Below are 17,975 nucleotides of genomic sequence, written 5' to 3' on the forward strand. Positions count from 1 at the left end.
AAATTCAGAGATTTTTGGATGTGTATATTCACATCTTTCATCAAATCTGGGAAGTTTTCAGCCATTATTTCTTGAAATCTTTTGCTTCTTCCTCTGAGATAACTGTAATGTGTATGTTGGTACATGTCATGCATCCTTACAGATTCCTTAGGCTGTTCATTATTCTTCATTGTTTGCCTAGCTGCTCCTTAGACTGAATAGTTTCAGTGTCTTCAAGTTCTCTGAATTTTTCTTTTGCTTGTTGAAGTCTGCTTTTGAACCCTTCTAGTAAGCTTTTAATTTCAGGTCTTGTCCTTTTCAGCTTCAGAATTACTGTTTGGTTTCTTTTTATTTCTGTCTCTTTACTGGCATACTCATTTTGTCATTGTTTTGCTGATTTCCCTTCCCCCCCCCCCATGATTTCCTTTAGCGCGTTGACCATTTAAGACCATTGCTGTAACATCTTTGACAGTTCCAATGTTTTAGCTTCCTCAGCAATGTTTTTTTTTTTTTTTTTTTTTTCCCCTGTGAATGGCCCATAGTAGCCTGTTTATGTGTTTGGTAATTTCTTTGTTGAGTACTGGAAATTATGTGTATTTCTGGTAATGTTGGAAATCTAATTCACTCATTAGAGACTACAGAGTTTTGCTTCTTGGGGGCTGAATCTATCCATTTGTGACTTCCTGAGCTGTTTTTGCAAAATATGTTACATGTTTAGTGTGGTCACTGAAGATTCTGGCAGCCCGTCAGTGAGCTGACAAAGATTTCCTGAAAAGTCTGGCTCCCAGAAGAGAAACTGTCTCTTTAAATCCCATCTCAGCCAGAGAGCTACTTGAATCTGTCAGGGTTCAAACAGTTGCCAGCCTCTCTGTTGGTCCCATATTGATCAAAAACCATGATCAGTAATCAGTATACATAACTCTGAGTTTTGGAGGACAGAGTTCTTATTGCTTACTCTGACACCAGCTAGCTGCAGTAGGAACATAGGAGGCTGCCAATCCCCTGGCAAGGGGTTGCAGGGATGGGGGAGGGATGGTTCCACTACACTCTAGGGTTCCAAAATAGTTGATTCAGACAGTTCCTGCTAGCTCAGTAGTGGGTTAGGGGCATAGATTCTTAGAACTTCTTGTTCTAGCATCTTCTATGATGTCACTCCAGTTCTTCCATGTTACGCACATATTTTTAGTATACCTAATTCCTCTGACTTAAAAAAAAAAACAAAACAAAATTATGTTGAGTTAATGGGTGTTTGCTCTAAGGGTTACAATATGTATCTTAATTGATCACAGTTTACTTCAAATGAAAACTGACATGGGGCGCCTGGGTGGCGCAGTCGGTTAAGCGGCTGACTTCAGCTAGGTCACGATCTCGCGGTCCGTGAGTTCGAGCCCCGCGTCAGGCTCTGGGCTGATGGCTCGGAGCCTGGAGCCTGATTCCAATTCTGTGTCTCCCTCTCTCTCTGCCCCTCCCCCGTTCATGCTCTGTCTCTCTCTGTCCCAAAAATAAATAAAACGTTGAAAAAAAAAATTAGAAAACTGACTTAATTCTGGTAAAATCTAGGATCTTTGATCTGATATAGCTCCATTTTACTCTCCTTTGTTTTCTTATTAACACTTTGCTGCTAGGTTTATAAGTTATTTAAAATTATGGCTTTATATAATCTTTTATTTATTTATTTTTTTTAATTTTTTTTTCAACATTTATTTATTTTTTGGGACAGAGAGAGACAGAGCATGAACGGGGGAGGGGCAGAGAGAGAGGGAAACACAGAATCGGAAGCAGGCTCCAGGCTCTGAGCCATCAGCCCAGAGCCCGATGCGGGGCTCGAATTCATGGACCGCGAGATCGTGACCTGGCTGAAGTCGGACGCTTAACCGACTGCGCCACCCAGGCGCCCCTAATCTTTTAAAGTATCAAGACAGAACTATATTTACAGTATTATTATTTAATCACATGATGTTACTTCTTGTGGATTTTAATTACCATCTGGTATTATTTTCTTTTACCCTGAAGGACATTGAGCTGGTTTGGGCAGTGGTAGCAGCCTGAGTTAAGAATGCTACTGCTCTTAGCTCAAGTTTAGCAGGTTTTTTTTACTTTAAATCAATAAACACTTCTCAAGTTGTTAATATTTGGTTGGGTTCCTAAGCCTTCAAATGTTTGTTTTTGATAATTCTTACCAGTTTTATAGTTGTTGTTTTGGAGGAGAGTTTTCTAAACTATTCACTCTGCCATAGCTGGAAGTTCACCTGTGTACCTTGATATTTTTTGCATAGTATAGACAACTTTTTCAACTTTTTTTATTGTTGTAAAATACACTTGAAATTTACCAATTTAACCATTATTAAGTGTACATTCAGTGGTAGTAAATACATCCATAATGTTGTGCAACTATCACCAGTATTCATCTGGGTAACTCTTTTCATCTTGCAAAACTGGAACTCTAGGAGTGCCTGGCTGGCTCAGTTGGAAGAACGTGTGATTCTTGATCCTTGGGGTTGTGAGTTCAAGCCCCACATTGGGTATAGAGATTACAAAAACAAACAAACAAAACCAAACTGGAACTCTATACCCTTTAAGCAGTTTCCCCTATTATTCCCTCCCCCAGGTCCCTGGTAATCAGTCTTCCACTTTGTCAGTATGATTTTGACTAAGTACCTTATATAAGTGAAATAATATTGTATTTATTGTGTCTTTGTGAATGGCTTATTTCATTTAGTATAATGTCCTCAATGTTTATCCATGTTGTAGCAAGTTTTTTCTTTTTAAGGCTAAATAATACTCCGTTGTATGTACATATCACATTTTGTTTATTCATTCATCCATTGATGGGCAGTGGGTTGCTTCTGTGTTTCAGTTATTGTGAGTAATACTGCTATGAATATAGGTGTACAAATATCTCTTTGAGGGGCACCTGGGTGACTCAGTCAGTTAAGCATCTCTCTTCCTTCTGGTGATGATCTCCATGCTGGGTGTGGAGCTTGTTTGAGATTCTCTCTCTCCGCTCCCTCGCTCTCCTCCCCTGCTCATGCACGTATCTCTCTCAAAAATAAAATTTGCTTCTTACATGGTTCAGTGACGGAATAAGTCTAAAAAACAAAACAAAAAAAACAGAACACAAATATGCCTTTGAGACCCTCGTTTCCATTCTTTTTGGTATATTGCTATAAGGTGGAATTTCTGGATCACATGGTAATTTTTTAAATTTTGAGGAAACCTCTGTGCTGTTTTCCACGGTGGCTGTACCATTTTACATTCCCACCACAGTTTTGCAAGGTTCCAATTCTCCAAATCCTTGCCAACATTACTTTGTTTTCTGTTTGATAGTAGCTATCCCGTGTTTCTGTTGTGGTACCTACAACACAACCTCTAAAAAAATTTTCTTTTTAATGTTTATTTTTGAGAGAGTGCATGTGAGTGAGTGGTGGGGCAGGGCAAAGAGAGGGAGAGACACAGAATCTGAAGCAGGCTCCAGGCTCCAAACTACAGCACAGAGCTCGATGCGGGGCTCGAACCCACGAACCGTGAGATCATGACCTGAGCCAAAGTTGGACACTTAACTGCCTGAACCACCCAGGTGCCCCTGTGATATGCTCATTCTAGTTATGATTTGTATTTCCCTAATGATTAGGGATGTTGAGCTAGAATGACAGGGGCTTGCAGCAATGAGGTAGGGAGGTAGAACCACAATGGCCACCGTCCTTTCTAACTACATTTGGTGTATCAGAATCTCAGCAGGGGGCAATCTGTGATATTTTGGAGGACAGAGTGCTTTTTGTCTACCTGGGCTCTTTTGAAAGCTCTGTATAAGCTGCTCCAGGAATATGTTTACCGCTGCCGGTCTTGTGGCTAAGGGGGCAGAGGATGAGTAGCTGTTGTTGTGCTAAGAGCTAAAATTGACCGAAATTAACTGCAGTTTATTCCCCAAAGTTTCCTCTGGGAGTTGGAAGCCTTCTATAGACTCTAGAGTTTCAAAAAGTTTTTTCATATAGATTATGTCAGTCCAGGTGTTGTCTAGGTGAAGACAGATTCCTGGTGCTTTCTGCTCTGCCATCTTCCCATAATCCTCTCTATTAGATGGCTTTTTGTGCTATTCTCAGCTATGTCCTCTGATTTGTAAAAATTGGGTTCAGAGCCTAGACATGGCTAAAAGTGGACATGCTTCTCTTATGCTGATGGAGCCGAGGGGAAGGAAAACAGTTGGGAGTTGGGCAAGGAGTCATTGGAGTATCATCTTGCTTGGGTCTTTCAGTCCCATTCCTTTCTTTCCCAGAGGTGGCCTGAGGCTTGGCCCTTTACATACTTTTTCCCCCATTGAAACATTCTGGCTTCAGCTGCCTCCCTTTCCCCATATACCCTGTCTAGAGGTGGGCAGACATTGAAGACAGAGAGTAAAGTTGCACCTGCTTCTTAACCTTGCCTTGTAACTGCTGGGTACCCTTTGTGGTTGGTTTGAAGGGACTCCAACTAGAGGTCATGGCTCCAGGCTAAGTGTTGGCTCTGTACATCCTGCCTAAGGCTTTCATTCATTTTTTCAGCCAGCTTTGTGAAGGTAGGGGTGCTGGGCTTGAGGTGTGTTTGGGGCTGGGGTGAAATTGATGGGAGTCACTCCGAGCTCATGTCCTGATGGAGCTGTTGGGAAACTACTGTCAGGGAGGGGAGAGAGGGTATTTGCTCCAGAAATTAATATGCCAATAATCCCACCTGTTATGTGGAGAAATTGCACGTATATAATTCTGGAAGAAACTGTACTGATTAGGTCTCTTGCCTCCAGGATAGAATTTCTGTGACTAAAGGCCAAATGTAATTTTATTATTGCCTTTATTTTTCTGCAGTTAGTGCAATGAACACCTCTGTAACAAGATGCCTTGTCTTTCTCTTTTGGCAGAGGAACGTCATGGCATCTGGAGTCGTCCCTCAGATTTCTCTCATCATGGGCCCATGTGCTGGTGGGGCCGTGTATTCCCCAGCTCTAACAGACTTTACGTTCATGGTAAAGGTAAGAAGGAAGGGCCTGTTTCTCCTGCCCTTTGAGAGTTGTTCAGTAACTCACCTGCAGTAAAAAGAATCCCTGACCTAGATCTGGGTTATCTGCATTGTCATTGGCTTTCAGCATAGTAATGATAAGATGCTAGTGGAGAGAAGGTTTTGGCATAAAATCTGTAGTTTATGGGGCTTCTGTGGCAGAATGTGTTTGTGTACTTCATTGGTGGGTGATTTTACTTGTTGATTTGAAATGCAAATGATTTCCAAGGAATCAAAGGATCCTATCTGCCCAGACAGATGATTGTTTACTGAATCCTTTTAAGAAGTTTCTCACGGTAGGCTTTCCTGTAATCTATTGGGAAGTTGTTTCTCATGTCCTACCTTTATTTTTTCAGCTTTTTACCATTTCATTACATACTGTTTATAATGATAATGGTGAATCTGATTTCTAACTTCATTTTGAGAGGTGCATATCTTTAGTACATAATTTTTATGGAATGATATTTTTAATTTTATTTTACTTATTTTTTTGAAAAAAATTTTTTAATTTTATTTTCTTAAAATTACATCCAAATTAGTTAGCATATAGTGCAACAATGATTTAGGAGTAGATTCCTTAATGCCCCTTACCCATTTAGCCCATCCCCCCTCCCACATCTCCTCCGGTAACCCTCTGTTTGTTCTCCATATTTATAAGTCGCTTCTGTTTTGTCCCCCTCCCTGTTTTTATATTACTTTTGTTTCCCTTCCATTATATTCATCTGTTTTGTCTCTTAAAGCCCTCATATGAGTAAAGTCATATGATATTTGTCTTTCTCTGATGGACTAATTTCGCTTAGCATAATGCCCTCGAGTTCCATCCACATAGTTGCAAATGGCAAGATTTCATTCTTTTTGATTGCCGAGTAATAATCCATTGTGTGTGTGTGTGTATGTGTGTGTATACATGTATATAAATATGTGGTGTGTGTGTGTATGTATATATATCACACACACACACACACACGCACCACATCTTCTTTATCCATTCATCCATCAGTGGACATCTGAGCTCTTTCCATGCTTTGGCTATTGTTGATACTGTTGCTATAAACATGGGGGTGCATGTGTCCCTTTGAAACAGCACACCTGTATCCCTTGGAAAATACCTAGTAGTGCAATTGCTGGGTCGTAAGGTAGTTCTATTTTTAGTTTTTTGAGGATCTCCATACCATTTTCCAGAGTGGCTGCACTAGCTTGCATTCCTACCAACAATGCAAAAGGGATCTCTTTCTCCACATCCTCATCAACATCTGTTGTTGCCTGAGTTGTTAATGTTAGCCATTATGTCAGGTGTGAGGTGGTATCTCATTGTGATTTTGATTTGCATTTCCCTGATGATGAGTGATGTTGAACATTTTTTCATATGTCGGCCATCTGAATGTCTTCCTTGGAGAAGTGTCTATTCATGTCTTTTGCCCATTTCTTCACTGGATTATCTGTTTTTTGGGTGTTGAGTTTGATAAGTTCTTTATAGATTTTGGGTACTAACCCTTTATCTGATATGTCATTTGCAAATATCTTCTCCCATTCTGTCGATTACCTTTTAGTTTTGCTGGTTGCTTTCTTGGCTGTGCAGAAGCTTTTTATTTTGATGAGGTCCCAGTCATTCATTTTTGCTTTTGTTTCCCTTGCCTCCGGAGACGTGTTGAGTAAGAAGTTGCTGCAGCCAAGGTCAAAGAGGTTTTTGCCTGCTTTCTCCTCTAGGATTTTGATGGCTTCCTGTCTTACATTTAGGTCTTTCATCCATTTTGAGTTTAGTTTTGTGTATGGTGTAAGAAAGTGGTCCGGGTTCATTCTTCTGCATGTCGCTGTCCAGTTTTCCCAGCACCACTTGCTGAAGAGACTGTCTTTATTCCATTGGATATTCTTTCCTGCCTTGTCAAAGATTAGTTGGCCATACGTTTGTGGGTCCATTTCTGGGTTCTCTATTCTGTTCCATTGATCTGAGTGTCTGTTCTTGTGTCAGTACCATACTGTCTTGATAGTTACAGCTTTGTAGTATAGCTTGAAGTCCGGGATTGTGATGCCTCCTGCTTTGGTTTTCTTTTCAAGATTGGTTTGGCTATTCGGGGTCTTTTCTGGTTCCATACAAATTTTAGGATTATTTGTTCTAGTTCTGTGGAGAATGCTGGTTTAATTTTGATAGGGATTGCATTGAATGTGTAGATTGCTTTGGGTAGTATCGACATTTTAACAATATTTGTTCTTCCTATCCAGGAGCATGGAATATTTTTCCATTTTTTGGTGTCGTCTTCAATTTTTTCATAAGCTTCCTATAGTTTTCAGTGTGTAGATTTTTCACCTCTTTGGTTAGATTTATTCCTAGGTATTTTATGGGTTTTGGTGCAATTGTAAATGGGATTGATTCCTTGATTTCTCTTTCTGTTGTTTCATTGTTGGTGAATAGGAATGAAACCGATTTCTGTGCATTGATTTTATATCCTGCAACTTTGCTGAATTCATGAATCAGTTCTAGCAGTTGTTTGGTGGAATCTTTAGGGTTTTCCATATACGGTATTGTGTCAAATGGGAAGAGTGAAAGTTTGACCTCCTCCTGGCTGATTTGGATGCCTTTTATTTCTTTGTGTTGTCTGATTGCAGAGGCTAAGACTTCCAATACTATGTTGAATAACAGTGGCGAGAGTAGACATCCCTGTCTTGTTCCTGACCTTAGGGGGAAAGCTCTCAGTTTTTCCTCATTGAGGATGATTTAATGTTGGGTCGTTCATATATAGCTTTTATGATCTCGAGGTATGATCCTTCTATCCCTACTTTCTTGTGGGTTTTATCAAGAAAGGATGCTGTATTTTGTCAAATGCTTTCTCTGCATCTATTGAGAGGGTCATATAGTTCTTGTCCTTTTTAATTGATGTGATGAATCATGTTAATTGTTTTGCAGATATTGAACCAGCCCTTCATTCCAGGTATAAATCCCACTTGGTCCTGGTGAATAATTTTTTTAATGTATTGTTGGAGCCATTTGGCTAATATCTTGTTGAGGATTTTTACATCCGTGTTCATCAGGGAAATTGGTCTATAGTTCTTTTTAGTGGGGTCTCTGTCTGGTTTTGGAATTAAGGTAATGCTGGCTTCATAGAAAGAATTTGGAAGTTTTCCTTCCATTTCTATTTTTTGGAACAGCTTCAAAAGAATAGATTTTAACTCTTCTTTAAATGTTTCGTAGAATTCCCCTGGAAAGCCATCGGGCCCTGGACTCTTGTTTTTTGGGACATTTTTGATTTCTAATTCAATTTCTTTACTGGTTATGGGTCTGTTCAAGTTTTCTATTTCTTCCTGTTTCACTTTTGGTAGTGTATATGTTTCTAGGAATTTGTCCATTTCTTCCAGATTGCCCATTTATTGGCATATAGTTGCTCATAGTATTCACAATAGTATTGTTTGCATATCTGCTGTGTTGGTTGTGATCTCTCCTCTTTCACTCTTGATTTTATTTATTTGGGTCCTTTCCTTTTTCTTTTTGACCAAACTGGCTAGTGGTTTATCAAGATATTTCTAATTTTAAATCAGGCCTACTTGCATTTATACAAGAACTTGCATTATACTTGAACTTGATAACATTTAAAAAAATTAGTTTTTCTTTATAAAATACATTTAACAGTAATGAGCAAAGAAATTCCAAGACTGATTGGGAGTAGGATGGGGAGAAAAGCTAGTCTTCTAGTATGAGGAGAACAATGTAAATGAGGGAATGTAAATAAGGAGCACTTTTTTTCTCAAGGGTAGTTTGGCAGTAGGAATTGACAAGTTTTGAAACTTTGATCCAGATATTCTGTTTTTCGTGATGGATTGAAAGCTATCTGTATGTTCAACAGAGGTGGTTTTAACAATGAAGATGACCACTTCTCTTCCTGAACAAAGCAGAATTCCCTATACTTTGCCCACTCAGTCAATACATACATTACCTATCTGAGCTAACCCAGCCTTCTTCTCCCTGCCAGGAACAGAGGTGTCAATTCTTTTGGCTAAGGACATTCTCTCCCGCTCTCCCTACATTCATGCACATTGTGTAATAAGACTCCTCACACTTTTTCAGTAGCCAGACTTCTGTTTGTTCTCTTTCATCTACTGTTTTCAGCCTCTCCCTTTGTACTGGATCCTCCCATCAGAACTAACCCATGTTCAGGTATTTCTTATCTCAAAAACTAACACAAAAGTCCTCCCCTAGTCTGTATCTCCCTGTGGCTATTGCCCTATTCCTATCTTCCCACTCTCCTTAACACATTCCAATTTGGCTCTGTCCCCTCACTCCACCAGACCTGTTTTTTTAAAGGTCATCAGTGATTTCTGTGTCACTGTAAGTGATCTTTAGCATGCATTTCCCTCCATGTGTTAGCAACATTCTTTCCCTTTGCTTCTACTCTGTTGTCTCTGGCCTCTCCCCTCTCTGGCTGTCTTGGTGTCCCTTGTCATCTCATGCTATTCCATTCACTGTATATGCTGGGTTTCATTCTACATGGCTTTCTCCCTCTTTCTTTGTGGTTATTTTCCAGCTTTATTGAGAGATGATTAACATATAACATTGTATAAGTTTAAGGTGTATGATGTGTTGATTTGATAAACTTATATTTTGCAAAAATAATTACCATTGTAGTGTTACTTAGCTAACACCTCCATCACCTCAAATAATTACCATTTCTTTTCTATGGTGAGAACATTTAAGATCTACTCTCCTAGCAATTATCAAGTGTATAATACAGTATTAACAGTAAGAGTCACTCTGCGTGTATGTGACATCTCCAGAACGTACTCATCTTATAACTGCAAGTTTATACCTTTCACCAGCACCTCCCTCCCCATTCCCCCAGTCACTAGCTGCTGGTAACTACCATTCTACTCTGTTTCTAAGAATCCAGATTTTTTGCTTCTTTTTAAAGAATATTTGTTTGTTTATTTATTTATTTAGAGATAGGGCACTCAGGTGAGCGAGCAGGGGAGGGGCAGAGAGAGGAAAAAGAGACAGATTCCCAAGCAGGCTCTTTGCTGTCAATGCTGAGTCCAGTGTGGGATCTCACAAACCGTGAGATCATGACCCGAGCCAAAATCAAGAGTCAGACATTTAACCAACTGAGTCACCCAGGCACCCCTAGGAGTTCAGCTTTTTAGATTCCACACATAGGTGAGATCATACATTGTCTGTCTCTTTCTGGTTTTATTTCATTTAGCATATGCATTTATACATGGCTAATAATAATAAGCCATGAGTGAAATGCTCTCAAGGTCCATCCATGTCACAGATTGGCAGGATTTCCTTTTTTCTCATGGCTGAATAATGTGCGTTTCTTATTTTCTTCATTTATCTGTTTTTGGACACTTAGGTTGTTTCTGTATCTTAGCTATTGTAGTAATGCTACAGTGAACATTGGAGTGCAAATAATATCTCTTTGAGGTGCTTATTTCATTTCCTTTTTAAAAAAAATTTTAATTCCGGGGGTACCTGGGTGGGTCAGTTGGTTAAGCATCCAACTCTTGATTTCTGTTCAGCTCATTGTCTCATCATCGTGGGATTGAGTTCCATGTTGGGCTCTGCACTGGGTGTGGAGCCTGCTTGGGATTCTCCTACACACCCCTTCCCCCCACCCATGACCCTACCCCAGGCACACACGCTCTCTCTTTCAAAATAATAAAATAAAATTTTAATTCCATTGTAGTCAACATACAGTGTTATCTTAGTTTTGAGTATACAATACAGTGATTCAGTAATTCCTTATATTACTCATTGTTCATCATGATGAGTGTACTATTAATTCCCTTCACCTATTTCACCTATCCCCCCCCCCCCCACCTTCCCCTGGTAACCATCCGTTCTTTATAGTTAAGAGGCTGTGTTTTGGTTTGTCTTTTTTTTTCTTTGTTCGTTTTGTTTCTTAAATTCCACCTGTGAGTAAAATCATATGGTGTTTGTCTTTCTCTGACTGATTTATTTCTCTTAGCATTGTACTTTCTAGCTCTTGCAAATAGTAAGATTTCATTCTTTTGATGGCTGAATAATATTTCATAGTATATATACATATACATATATATACATATACACATACATATATACACACACTACACACCATGAACGCACGCATGCACACACACACACTGCATCTTCTTATCCATTCATCAATCAGTGGACATTTGGGTTGCTTCAACAATTTGGCTATTGTAAATTATACTGCAATAAACACGGGGGTTATGTATCCCTTTGAATTAGTGTTTTCATATTCTTTCGTAGTATGATTACTGGATCATGGGGTAGTTTTTTGAAAAAATTTTTGAGTAACCTCTATACTGTTTTCCACAGTGGCTGCACCAGTTTGCATTCCCACCAACAATGCACAAGGGTTTCTTTTTCTCTACATCCTTTAATGTAAGGTCTCATTGTAGTAATTTTGATTTGCATTCCCCTGATGATGAGTGATGTTGAGCATCTTTTCATGTGTCTGTTGGTCCTCTGGATGTAGTCTTTGGAAACTATCTGTTCATGTCTCCTGCCCATCTTTTGATTGTATTGTTCTTAGGGTGTTCAGTTGTATCAGTTCTTTAGTAACCCTTTATCAGATATGTTGTTTGCAAATATCTTTTTCCATTTAGTAGGTTGTCTTGTAGTTTTGCTGATGGTTTCCTTTGGATATATACCCAAAAGTGGAAATGTTGGATCATATAATAATTGTATTTTTAATTTTTTGAGGGACCTCCCTGCTGTTTTTCCATAGTGGCTGTATCCATTTACATTCCCGCCAGCAGTGCACAAGTGTTCCCTATTCTCCACATTTTTGCCAACAGTTATTTCTTGTCTTTTCCATAATAGCCATTTTAGAACGGCTAACAGGTTGAGGCAATACCTCTTTTTGGTTTTGATTTACATTTCCCTGATGATTAGTGATGTTGGGTATCTTTTCATATGCTTGTGACCTTTTGTATGTCTTCTTTGGAAAAATGTTGAGATCTTCTGTTCATTAAAATTTTTTTCTAGCTTTATTGATACAGTTGTTATATAACACTGTAAGTTTAAAGTGTACAATGTGATAGCTTGATACATGCATATATTGTGAAGTGTTATCACAGTAAGGTTAGTTAACACATTCTTCACCTCACATAGTTTTCATTTTTCATTTTTGTTGTTTTTATTGAGTTATAGGTATTCTTTAACTGTTTTTGATATTAACCCCTTTTCACATACATGGTTTGCAAATATTTTCTCCCATTCAGTAGGTGGCCTTTTCATTTTGTTGATTTTCTTTTGCTGTGCAGAAACTTTTTAGTTTGATGTTCTGCTTGTTAATTTTTGCTTTTGTTGTTTCTGCTTTTGGTGTACTATCCATAAAATTGTTTCCAAGATCAGTATCCAGGAGCATTTTCCCTATGTTTCTTCTAAGAGTTTTATGATTTCAGGTCTTTAAGTCTTTAATCCATTTTGAGTTTTTTTGTGAGCAGTCGAATATATGGGTCTGATTGCATTCTTCTGCCTGTACTTACCCAGTATTCCCAAAATCATTTATTGAAGAAATGTCTTTTCCTCATTGAGTATTCTTGGCTCCCTTGTCAATATTAGTTGGCATTATATATGAGGATTTACTTCTGGGCTCTTGATTCTGTTCTGTTGGTCTGTATGTCTGTTTTTATGCTATTACCATATGTTTTTATTATTGTAACTTTGCATTATAGTTTGGAATCAGAAAGTATGGTGCCTCCAGGGGCGTCTGGGTGGCTCAGTCAGTTAAGTGTCCAACTTCAGCTCAAGTCAGGATCTTGTGGTTTGTGGGTTCCAGCCCCACGTCGGGCTCTGTGCTCACAGCTCAGAGCCTAGAGCCTGCTTCAGATTCTGTGTCTCCCTCTCTGTCTGTTCCTCCCCTACTTGCATCTGTCTCTCTCTCTCTCTCTAGAGCTCTTTCAAAAATAAAGATTAAAAAACAAAAAGTGTGGTGTCTCCAGCTTTATTCTTCTTTGTCAGGATTGCTTTGGCTGTTCTGGGTCTTTGGTTCCATGCAAACTTTAGATGTTTTTTTTCTATTTGTCAAAAATGTCCCTGGAATTTTCAAAGGAATTGCATTGAATCTATAGAGGGCTTTGGGTAGAATGGACATTTTAACAGTATTCTTATCCATGAACCTGAGATCTCTTCCATTTATTTGTGTTCTCTTCTGTGTCTTTCACCAAAGTCTTAGAGTTTTCAGTGTTTAGATCTTTCACTTCTGTGGTTAAATTTTCTTTCTTTTTTTTTTTTAAACATTTATTCATTTTTTGAGAGAGAGAGAGAGATGGAGTGTGAGTGGGGGAGGGGCAGAGGGAGACACATAACCTGAAGCAGGCTCCAGGCTCTGAGCTGTGAGACAGAGTCCAACGACAGGCTTGAACCCATGAACTGCGAGATCATGACCTGAGCCGGAGTCGGATGCTTAACCAGCTGAGCCACCCAAGCATCCTGGTTAAATTTATTTCCAATATTTTTTTATGTTTGATGCTATTGTGGATGTGCTAGCTTTCTTTTTCAGATATTTTATTAGTGTATAGAAATGATACTGATTTCTGGATTTTTTTGTATGCTTTCTCAGTTATGTGTTGTTATCATAAGCACTCCCATCCTCTACTTGCAGAACTTTCTTTAACGTCTGCATATTGGTGCCATCAGCCTTCTTTTGTCTTCGATAACTGATCATCTGGTCTTAACTATTCTATATGTTAAGTATGTCATGTATTTAATGCGATACAGTAAAAATGCTAACAGATTGTTTTTTTTTTTTGTTTTTTCTTTAAGGACTAGACAGTCCATGAAAGAAGTGTAATGAAAGGCTAGCCCTGCCAGGTAATAAAATATAGAGTGAAAATAACTGTTTAATCAACTTGTAAGTAAGTAGACCAGAGGAACAGATTTGAGAAATAGATCTGAGTATACTTGGATAGCTAGTTTATGATGAAATGGATATTACTCTATTCAGGGTCACCCATGATGTCAATTTTTTTGTATCAGAGACCCCAGAGATTGCTCCATTACTAAATCCATTTGACATTTCTCAGTCATCATCTTACTTGACTTTTTAGCGTTTGACCTAGCTAATCACTCCTTCCTCTGAAACATCAAAGTACCATTGTCTTTTGGTTTTCTTCCTCTGTCTCTTCTCTCATTCTCTTGGTGATCTTATCCCATCTTAAGACTTTATTTTATTTATTTTTTTCAACGTTTATTTATTTTTTTTGGGACAGAGAGAGACAGAGCATGAACGGGGGAGGGGCACAGAATCGGAAACAGGCTCCAGGCTCTGAGCCATCAGCCCAGAGCCTGACGCGGGGCTCGAACTCACGGACCGCGAGATCGTGACCTGGCTGAAGTCGGACGCTTAACCGACTGCGCCACCCAGGCGCCCCCCATCTTAAGACTTTAAATATCCATCTCTATGCTGACAACTCTCCTATCTCTGTCTTCAGGAATGAAACACTCCTGAACTCTAGAATTACATACTCAGTTGCTTACCAGTGTTTCTTTTTGGATGTTAGTGGTGTCTCAAACTTGATGGGTTTTGGTCTCTAACAAGCCTCCTCCAAAGTGTTCTCTGACAGCCTTCCTCATCTCAGTAAATGGCCTTCCACGGGCTCAGGTAAAAAAAAAAAAAACATTGCAGTATTTTAACTCCGCCTTTTCTGTCGCAAGCTAAGTTCAGTTCGAAATCATAGTCTCTCTACTTTAGGATGTAATTTAAAATCAGATTGTTGTGTACTTCTTACTATTTACACTGCTGCTGTTTAGATTCAAGCATCCCATCTGGATTATTGCAGAATCCTTCTAACTGGTCTCCCTGATTCTTCTTTGCCTCCTCACCTGTTTAATTTAAAAAATTTTGAGCATTGTTAATTGTCTCATACTTAGCGAGGTATGTGAAATATGTACAGTTCAGCAATTTCAAAGTATAAATCCACATAAATAACACTGAGATCAAGAAATGGTCGCCAGAGTCCTGCTCCCATTACCTTTACTAATCACTATTGCCTCCATTCATCCTGTCCAGAGTTATTACCTCAACTTTTATGGTAATTTTTTTATTTGCTTTGATTTACAGTTAAAAATCATGGTTTAGTGTTGCTTATTTTGACCTTCATGTAAGGTGAAAGGATATTCATTCTTTCGTTCATTCTTTTGTATATGGCTGTGACTCGTTGGCTTTAAGATTTATCCATATTCTTCGTAAATGTAGTTCATTACATTTTAATAGCTCCGTAGTATATTAACTTATTCATTCTACTACCATTTGTGTTTAAAGACTTCTGTAGTTGCCATTGATGCTGATATAAGCATTCTTATAGTTGTATCTCAATTTTAGGTTCTCAAGGGCACAGTTATGTCATAGGATGTACATACCTTCAGCTTTTTTAGGTAATGCCTGACTCTTCTGTAAAGAGGTTGCAGCAGTTTACACTTCTGTTTGTAATGTTTGAGAATTTCACTTGTTCCACATCCTTGCCAGCACCTTTATTAATATAATTATGCCAGTTTGCATGTGGTGTGATTTCCCATTGCATTTCCGTGACTAATGAGGTTTAGCACCTTCTCATGTTTTTCTTTTGTGGCATGCCTGTTCATCTATTTTGCCCATTTAAATTTTTTTAATGTTTATTTTTGAGAGAGAGAGGGAGCACACAAGCAGTTAAGGGCAGAGAGAGAGGGAGACAAGAATCTGAAGCAGGCTTCAGGCTCTGAGCCGTCAGTGGAGAGTCTGATGCGGGTCTCGAACTCACGAACTGTGAGATCATGACCTGAGCCGAAGTTGGATGCTTAACTGACTGAGCCACCCAGGCACCCCTATCTTGCCTGTTTTAAAAATTGTGGGTTTTTTTTTTTTCTTATTTTTAGGAGTACTATGTATGTTCTGGATATAAGTTCTTTATCAGTTGTGTTGTACCTGTCTTCTCCCATGCTGTGATTTTGCAATTTTCCTCCTCTTAATGTTAGCTTTTGAACAGATTTTTTGAAAAGTCTTTATTTTAAAATTCATACTTGCAGAATTCTTAACCATTTGTGTGTGTGTGTGTGTGTGTGTGTGTTTTAGAGTGTGAGTGGGGGAAGGGCAGAGGAAGAGGGTAAGAGAGAATCTTAATTAAGCAGGCTCCATGCCTAGCACGAAACCCGATGAGGGACTTGATCTCAAGACTGTGAGATTATGACCTGAGCCAAAATTCAAGAGTCAGATGCTTAACTGACTGAGCCACTCAGGTACCCTAGAATTCTTAACCATTTGTGAATGGGTGGTACATACCATGTCTCTTTACTGCTTAATGCTTTGGTATATAATTCTTAAGAATTAGGATATTTTCTTACACAACCAGTTATTCAAGGTGTTTAACACTGACACAGTACTTCAAAAGAATTGTGGTAAAATACACAAAAAAGTTTACAGTGGTAAATTTCAGTTACATTTCTGTTGCATTAGGTGCAATCACATTTTTGTTTTGTACTTACTAAACACTAGCTTACCATTACCTGCTACTCCTAGTACCATTCTGTCTCTGTGAATTTGTGGAATCATATGTCATTTGTCTGTTTGTGACTGGCTTATTTCAGTTAGCATAATGTCTTCAGAGTTCATCCATGTTGTAACATTTATCAGCCTTCCTTTTTAAAAAAATTTTTTTTTTTAATTTACATCCAAATTAGTTAGCATATAGTGCAACAATGATTTCAGGAGTAGATTCCTTAATGTTCCTTACCCATTTAGCCCATCCCCCCCCCCAATCCCTCCAGTAGCCCTCTGTTCTCCATATTTAAGAGTCTCTTATGTTTTTGTTTTTGTTTTTTTTTAATTTTTTTTTTTCAACGTTTATTTATTTTTGGGACAGAGAGAGACAGAGCATGTACGGGGGAGGGGCAGAGAGAGAGGGAGACGCAGAATCGGAAACAGGCTCCAGGCTCTGAGCCATCAGCCCAGAGCCTGACGCGGGGCTCGAACTCACGGACCGCGAGATCGTGACCTGGCTGAAGTCGGACGCTTAACCGACTGTGCCACCCAGGCGCCCCTAAGAGTCTCTTATGTTTTGTCCCCCTCCTTGTTTTTATATTATTTTTGTTTCCCTTCCCTTACGTTCATCTGTTTTGTCTCTTAAAGTCCTCATATGAGTGAAGTCATATGATTTTTGTCTTTCTCTGATTAATTTTGTTTAACATAATACCTTCTAGTTCCATCCACATAGTTGCACATGGCAAGATTTCATTCTTTTGATTGCCAAGTAATACTTCATTGTATATATATACCACATCTTCTTTATCCATTCATCCGTCAATGGACATTTGGGCTCTTTCCATACTTTGGCTATTGTTGATAGTGCTGCTATAAACATTGGAGTGCATGTGTCCCTTTGAAACAGCACACCTGTATCCCTTGGATAAATACCTAGTAGTGCAATTGCTGTGTTGTAGGGTAATTATGTTTTTAATTTTTTGAGGAACCTCCATACTGTTTTCCAGAGTGGCTACACCAGTTTGCATTTCCACCAGCAGTGCAAAAGAGATCCTCTTTCTCCACATCCTCTCCAACATCTGTTGTTGCCTGAGTTGTTAATGTTTACCATCTGACAGGTGTAAGGTGGTATCTCATTGTGGTTTTGATTTGTATTTCCCTGATGATGAGTGATGTTGAGCATTCTTTCATATGTCTGTTGGCCGTCTGTATGTCTTCTTTAGAGAAGTGTCTATTCGTGTCTTTTGCCCATTTCTTCACTGGATTATTTGTTTTTTGGGTGTTGAGTTTGCTAAGTTCTTTATAGATTTTGGATACTAACCCTTTATCTGATATGTCGCTTGGAAATATCCTCTCCCATTCTGTCGGTTGCCTTTTAGTTTTTATCAGCCTTCCTTTTTAAGGCTTATTAGTGTTCTTTTGTATGATACACCACATTTGTATATTCATTCATTGGTCAGTGAACACTTGAGCTGTTTCCGTCTTTTGACTATTGCACATAATACTGCAACAAATATT

General features: G+C 38.8%; 1 protein-coding gene across 3 annotated transcripts in view; it reads left to right on the plus strand.

Moving 5' to 3' along the window:
* Positions 1-17,975, plus strand: part of PCCB (propionyl-CoA carboxylase subunit beta) — a 96,124-nt gene that overhangs the window by 29,753 nt on the left and 48,396 nt on the right. For all 3 annotated transcript variants that reach the window (XM_030330453.1, XM_030330454.1, XM_030330455.1), the window contains one exon: positions 4,868-4,978. In XM_030330453.1, the coding sequence (XP_030186313.1) occupies positions 4,868-4,978 (111 nt within the window). The remainder of the gene's footprint in view (positions 1-4,867; positions 4,979-17,975) is intronic.

The sequence above is a fragment of the Lynx canadensis genome, chromosome C2 (assembly GCF_007474595.2).
Source record: "Lynx canadensis isolate LIC74 chromosome C2, mLynCan4.pri.v2, whole genome shotgun sequence".
NCBI lineage: Eukaryota > Metazoa > Chordata > Mammalia > Carnivora > Felidae > Lynx > Lynx canadensis.